Source organism: Symphalangus syndactylus, chromosome 6 (genome assembly GCF_028878055.3).
Source record: "Symphalangus syndactylus isolate Jambi chromosome 6, NHGRI_mSymSyn1-v2.1_pri, whole genome shotgun sequence".
Classification (NCBI taxonomy): Eukaryota; Metazoa; Chordata; class Mammalia; order Primates; family Hylobatidae; genus Symphalangus; species Symphalangus syndactylus.
Genome location: NC_072428.2, coordinates 51133373 through 51140868, shown reverse-complemented (window position 1 = coordinate 51140868; position 7496 = coordinate 51133373). Strand labels below are relative to the sequence as shown.

General features: G+C 35.9%; 1 protein-coding gene across 1 annotated transcript; it reads left to right on the top strand.

Moving 5' to 3' along the window:
* Positions 1-383: 383 nt before the first annotated feature.
* Positions 384-6033, top strand: OR51A7 (olfactory receptor family 51 subfamily A member 7). The gene is made up of 2 exons (XM_055281327.1): positions 384-445; positions 3897-6033. Exon 2 carries the CDS (start codon positions 3928-3930, stop codon positions 4867-4869), a length of 942 nt encoding a protein of 313 aa, XP_055137302.1. The 5' UTR covers positions 384-445; positions 3897-3927; the 3' UTR covers positions 4870-6033.
* The last annotated feature ends 1463 nt before the right edge of the window (positions 6034-7496 follow it).

The following is a 7496-nucleotide window of genomic DNA, read 5'->3' as shown; positions in this document are numbered from 1 at the left end:
CCATTTTGTGGATGATTAAGCTGAGATGAAGAACGTTTAAGTGGTTTGACTTAGAATTCGACCTAAAGTGTTTTGATTGTAGATAACATGTTATTTTAACTATATTTCCCAGCCTCTACAAATCCCATATGTCAAGCTTCTTCAGCTTCAACTGTTTACCTTTCAGATGAGTGGTCTCCCTGTAGTTTGCCTCACAATTTGCCTCTAGTTCCTGTTAAGGTACAATGAAAACAAAGTTAATGTACCAGCCCCAGGCCTAACACTTTCTGTGTAAGCTCGATTACTCTCAAGGGTCTAGTCACCTGAGGAAAAGAGAAGTAGGTACCTGTAGATAAAGTGGAGGTGAAAGTGGAAAATTCTTGCTTTTATCCTTCAGGAACTTACTGAGCAGCTTGTTCTGATAAGTTTAAGGAGCTATAAATCCTTCTGGAAACCTAAATCTAAGGTTTGTTAAACAGCTTATGTCTAAATACATGTCTATGGGGAGGAAGAGTAGGTGGCTTCAGTGTGTGCATACATGAAGAGTGAATATATTATGGTCTGAGGGTTAAATAGGAAGATTAAATATCGGAGTGTTTTTCTAATACCCTAATATCAGTAGGGACTTATTTACTTAATACTATGAAAAATAAAAGCAAGACTTATTGTCAATTAAACAAATACAAATTACTCTTGTCCAATCTAGGACTTGATGTCTGGAAGGAAAATGGCTAGTGAAATTTTGTTGAAGTAGTTATTCCTCTCTGGTATTTACTGATTATCTTCATTATGTTAGAGACTATCAGATAGTCTAACATAACTCTGAGGTAGGTACCGTTGTTTACAACATTTCACAGAAGAGCAAACATCTGCTTAAGCAGCTTTCCCAGATTCACACAGGGTAAATTGCCATGCTGAGATTTATACCAAGGTGTTTGTGCATTAGCTTGAGAACTGCTTTTTGCCTTAAAGAATAGCAATTCTAAGTGGTCTGGGAAATATTTTACCTGAGGACTGCCTTCCTTGAAACATTCTCTTCTTTTGGCATCTACTATATTCCACCTCTCTGAATATTCCTTTGCAAGATCCTCTCAACAATCTTATTGCTCCTCAGGGTTCTATGAGTTTTAAATTTTGTATTATGTACATTTTTACTGCATGATTTCATTTACTCTTTGGTTTCAGATACCACCTATCATGTCAGTACTTCTGAATAAACAGCGTTGATGAGCTGTGTCTTCTGAAGTTCATCCACATCCAAATGCATGCTCTGTGTAAGAATGAGTTTACCACTTAAAATATGAGTGAAAGGAATGGACATCAATATCCCTTAGTTGTTGCCAGAGAAAAAAAGAGAGAAAGTGCTAAGAAATGATACTACATATTTTATATTTCTTCCATTCACATTCATTCTTTACATATTTGCTGAGAGCCTTTTATATTCCACGTGTCATGTTGATGACAGATACATGGGGATAAATAAAACCTTTTTATGCCTTTTAACATGGAGTAGTCAATGTGCATGGTAGTAAAGGAGTTTGGTAGGGTAGGGTTACATGAAAGTAGTACGTTATAAAACGCTGAAGAATCTTCCATAATAAAAAATGCGCTAGAGATGCATTCCCTGAAAGACCTGAGTCAATATCCCTCAGCAAGAGATGAAAATAAAAAGGAATAAGAGTTAAGTGCTTCTAGAGGTGAGAACTTATGACTACCGGGGAGGGATCAGAATTGAATTTGCTGAGAAAACACAGTCCAACAAATAACAGGAGAATGCTTTTAATGACATCTCACAATCTGCTACCATCTCCACAATATACTTACCCTGGGTTTTGCATTAGGTTCACTACCATGGTGGGAGATTAATGAGTCATGCTCAAACTGTTCAAGGCCTTTTTCTATGTGGAAGATGCAGAGCTATTCACAAGTTGCCAAAATGTCTCTTAGTAAATAGTACCTAGCAAAAGTAAAATACATTGGCCCAAGGCTGTTTGTTATTTGCTATATATTTTTTTATTATCCTCTAAAAAATCACAAAATACAATAAGAATTCACAGTTAAGCTTCCATATAAAGGAGCTCAATCAATTTCCAGTGTCCCCTATGTTTTCCACTGAAGGTTGATGACTTTTTTCTCTTGCAAGTTGAAGTTTAAAAAATTCTGGAGCGAGGATAGCTTGTCTTCTTCTCTCTAGCCTTCCATTGGCTCTACCTTCATCTTTTGTATTTTTGTTATTTTTAATCAAAATTATTAATTTCATAATTTTAATTCATGCATTTACTAAGGAAGCTTATTAAATATAGGGGGAGTTTATGATGATTATCTTAGAGACTTGTGTTTCTCTGATAGTTTTACCAATTTTGACCTGTTTATCTTGAAGGCCAAAAACTTGATGGTAAGTTGCAAGATTGCATATTTTACTTCTGAAAGTAAACTTGTATGCTTTTTAAAAGAGACTCTAAAATAAAATCAGGTTCAGTTTATTATGTAGGCAAATTTTAATGCTTCATTTCAAACAGAAATTGGGTGGTTTGGATTTTTTTCATTTAGCATTTATTTGACTATATGCATTTATTTGACTAATTTCTATGACTAATTAAATACAGAGATATGAGATAAAATAATCCAATCAAGATGGATAAGTTTAACATGAACACGATACTACTGTACAGCTTCAAATTGTTTCTTGAAATAAAATGATAGCCCAAAGTGTGAACCATAAGTGTTTAAGCGAGGAAGTGTCACATTTAACAGATGAATATGTACATAAAGAAATAAGAATATATAACTCCAAAGTATTTATCCACTTTTCCATTTCTCCAACATGCTCTGTTGGAAACTACTGTGTAATCAATGCTAATATTTACAGATACTTGTCTGTGGTTTATGAACCTAGATCTCTGTTTGGAACTTCATAAATATCTATAAATATCAAAACCTACCAAGATTGTATTCATTTTACAGATTTAAAATAACACCCAAATAAGTTAAATAACTTAAAATCAAATGAAAGTGCAAATGAGTTTGAACAGAAATCATGTTTATTTTTATGTAACACTTGATGTAATATGTAGTATATTTAGTCATGTATAAAATGTGCATAAGTACCTACCTCATAAAAGGTAAATTAGTCTATAAATATATTTACTTTATAGCATCTAATGATTTAATGTTTTCCAAATATTTGCAGTGGTTTCTGATTATTTTCTTAGACTATTTCTTTCAAACTTTCTACATAAAGCTCAGAGATTTTATTTTAAAGCCAACGTGGGTACTGCTGAAGACTGTATGGAAAAAGGAGTGGAAAAGATTCTAAGCATCTTTTTACTGATTTAAAGCAGCTCCATTTTGATATGTTTTATATATTTGTTTAAACATCTTAAAAAGTAGGGCCAGGTGCAGTGGCTCACACCTGTAATCCCAGCACTTTGGGAGGCCAAGGCACATGGATCACCTGAGGTCAGGAGTTCAAGACCAGCCTGGCCAACATGGTGAAAACCCATCTCTACCAAGAATACAAAAATTAGCGAGGTGTGGTGGTGGTGGTGCACACTGTAATCCCAGCTACTTGGGAGGCTGAGGCAGGAGAATCACTTGAACCCAGGAGGCAGAGGTTGCAGCAAGCTGGGATTGCACCATTGCACACCAGCCTGGGCAACAAGAGCAAAACTCCCTGTAAAAAAAAAAAAAAAAAAAAAAAAAATCCTAAAAAGTCACCAACTTAGGACAAGTTGTTAGAAGTGAATTTACCATGCTGGATAATATGAACTTGTTTAAGGACTTCTGGTAAATTTTGAAGAGTGCAGTTGATTAGCAGCCAAATATGCTTTTGAGTATAGTACAGGAATGAACCCCTTATCCCCACAAAACTGAGTTTTAACCAAAAGCATGACTGCTTTTCATTTATGTGGTTTCAGATCCGGCTAATGAGCTCATATCTCCCTCATTATGTCTGTTCTCAATAACCCCAAAGTCAAGCTTTTCCTTCTGATTGGGATCCCAGGACTGGAACATGCCCACATTTGGTTCTCCATCCCCATTTGCCTCATGTACCTGGTTGCCATCATGGGCAACTGCACCATTCTCTTTATCATAAACACAGAGCCCTCACTTCATGAGCCCATGTATTATTTCCTTGCCTTGTTGGCTGTCTCTGACATAGGCCTGTCCCTCTCCTCCCTTCCTACCATGTTGAGGATCTTCTTGTTCAATGCCATGGGAATTTCACCTAATGCCTGCTTTGCTCAAGAATTCTTCATTCATGGATTCACTGTCATGGAATCCTCAGTACTTCTAGTTATGTCTTTGGACCGCTTTCTTGCCATTCACAGTCCCTTAAGATACAGTTCTATCCTCACTAGCAACAGGGTTGCTAAGATGGGACTTATTTTAGCCATTAGGAGCATTCTCTTAGTGCTTCCATTTCTCTTCACCCTAATGAGATTAAAATATTGTCAAAAGAATCTTCTTTCTCACTCATACTGTCTTCATCAGGATACCATGAAGCTGGCCTGCTCTGACAACAAGACCAATGTCATCTATGGCTTCTTCGTTGCTCTCTGTACTATGCTGGACTTGGCACTGATTGTTTTGTCTTATATGCTGATCTTGAAGACTATACTCAGCATTGCATCTTTGGCAGAGAGGCTTAAGGCCCTGAATACCTGTGTCTCCCACATCTGTGCTGTGCTCACCTTCTATGTGCCCATCATCACCCTGGCTGCCATGCATCGCTTTGCCAAGCACAAAAGCCCTCTTGTTGTGATCCTTATTGCAGATATGTTCTTGTTGGTGCCACCCCTTATGAACCCTATTGTGTACGGTGTAAAGACTCGACAAATCCGGGAGAAGATCTTGGGGAAGTTGCTTAATGTATGTGGTGGGAGATAGGAAATTGAACAATTAGGTAATAAATTATCAACCAGTAGACATTTACTGTCATTTGCTATGTGCTTAATGCCATAGAAGTCACTAATGAAGGACTGGATGATGGAAGTGAAAAGCTATGTAGTGCAGAATTTATAATAAAGTTGAGAATATAACTGAACAGGATAGAAAAAAATAATCAAGAGATATATAAGATATAGAGGTTTAATTAACATTTTAAGGGAAGTTGAAGGAAAACACTTCTGTGATGGAGCAGCTGGATTTGAGTCAACCCATAAAGAATGAATACAGTTTGGGCAGATTGAGATTATCATTCAATTAGTATCTATTAAAAATATGGATGATATACAAAGTCTAATCTCATACTATCAAGGAAAGGTAAAATAGCTATGAAGGATGCTGATCTGATTACAATAGAAAGTGTAATTTAACAGATAGCAAATGATATTTTAGATAAAATAAGTCGACCAGATTTTGGAGCACCTAAAAAAAGCTTTGAAAAGTCTAAATTCAGGAGGTGTTGGAATGCCAATTTCGTCTCTACATGATAAATTTCATTTTAAGACGAGCGTGCATGTAAACATGAGCAAGATGGATTGAATTTGGGAGAGATGAGGAAGGAAGATTAACAGGAGAAAGCACAATAATCCTGCTGTGAAGTGATGATTCAGAATAGGCAGGGAGAGAACAAGATCATTTAGCTGCTGTTGTTATTTTTCTGTTATAAAACCAACACGTAATTTATGGAAAATCCCAAATTTAACTAAGTGACTAAAAGATAATTTTAACTCCCCTACGATTTTGCTGTTCAGTTTTTTTCTGTGATTTAGTCTTTCCCTGCGCCTTAAAAAAAAATCAGCCCCTCTAATATGTTCTTAAAAATTGATTCCTGCAGGACACGACATTTAGTACCACAATATTTTTCACTAAAATTTATATTTTAAACTTTTTTTCTCATGTACAGAGGAAATATTTGATGGAAAAAATCAAAAGATTGAGTAGACAATTAAAAATACATTTTGAAGGGGGGCAAACAAGATTGACATGGCAATCTCTCCAGGGTTCTAAGGTAAGAGTGCTGTGAACAGAAAAGCTTTTCAAAGGAACTGGGGACTTGAATGATGGGTTTGAATTTTGTCTTGAGGATTTGGCATAGGTGACTGAATATTCAAAAACAGGCAACTACAGAGAATTAGAAAAAGGAAACTGGGATGCTGCTTATCTGTCATGACTAGGAAAGTAGCCGTGGCCCTCTTAGACAATGATCCTTGGAAATAGACATGGAAGTAAATACATATTTTAAACAAAGTTTGGTTGTCAAACTGTGAAGGTCCTCGCTTGCTAAAGTCTCTCTAATATGCTTCTTTATCCATGATTTTCCACTGCTGTTATTTTAGTTCACATTTAAAACTTCCCCTGGATTCTCTGGTCATAGCTATTTGAAAGATCTCTCTAAAATGTAAATTTAACCACAGCTAAAATGCTTCAGTAGCTGTGCAGTAACTTACAAGATAATGGCAAGGCTCTGTATATGCACAAGGCCTTTTCCATCATTCAGTACCTGCTTTTCTCTACTGCATTCTTTGTCAACATTCTCTGTCTTACACTTCAACAGAGTAACATAAAGACATCATGTTACTTATATCCAAATCTCTGCTTTTGGTGTATTTTTTTGGTCAGAAATACGGCATTCATTTTCTATTTCTGCATAACAAATTATTAAAAACTTAGTGGCTTAAAACAATACAAATGTATTGTTTTATAATTCTGTAAGCTGGAGTTCTGACATGAGTTTCACTGAGCTAAAATCAAGGTGTTAGCAAGCCTACATTCCTTTCTGGAGACACAGAGGAAAATCTGTTTTCGTGCATTTTCTGGCTTTTAGAGGTAACCCACAATTCTTGCTTCATACATCCCCTCCTTCATATTCAAAGCCAGGAACATTGCATCTTCCTGTGACTTTATTCTGTAGTCGCATCTCTGACCATGGTCAATAAGGAGTCTCTACTTTTAAGGATTCATATAATTAGATTGGGTTCCCCTGGATAATCTTTGATATTCTGCCTATGTTGAGGTTTTGAATGTTAGTCAGTCTGCAAAGCATCATTTTCCATGTAAAGTAATATATTTACAAGTTTCAGGGGTTATAATATTGAAATCATTAGGAGAGCGTGCACTCTGCCTACCACAAATATATTTCCTCAACTTCTCTTTATCTATTTATTTCTTTAGCAGGACATTGCTAGATGTACTGTATTCAGCTTTGCTAACAGCTTTTTGCTCCAAGTACAACAAATTTACACCTCAATTTTATTCCCTTTCTTATACACTGGTATCTACACCATAATTTAAAATAAATATGAGCCTTTAATCGTTTAAAGATTGCTTACATCTCTGCCAAATTGTAAACTCCGTAGGATACATATGTTTGCACATCTTAGTTTTTCTGTGCCTCTAGTACTTGGCACATATTTGGACAAAGAAGGGCCCAATAAATATCTATTGGTCAATTTGTAAATACATGAGTGACCATCATGGAATAAAAAAAACTGCTCATTTTCTAATCTTGAGCATTCCCTGAGGACACTGTCCTAAAATTATATGTCAATCATATCCAATTGGAATATGTA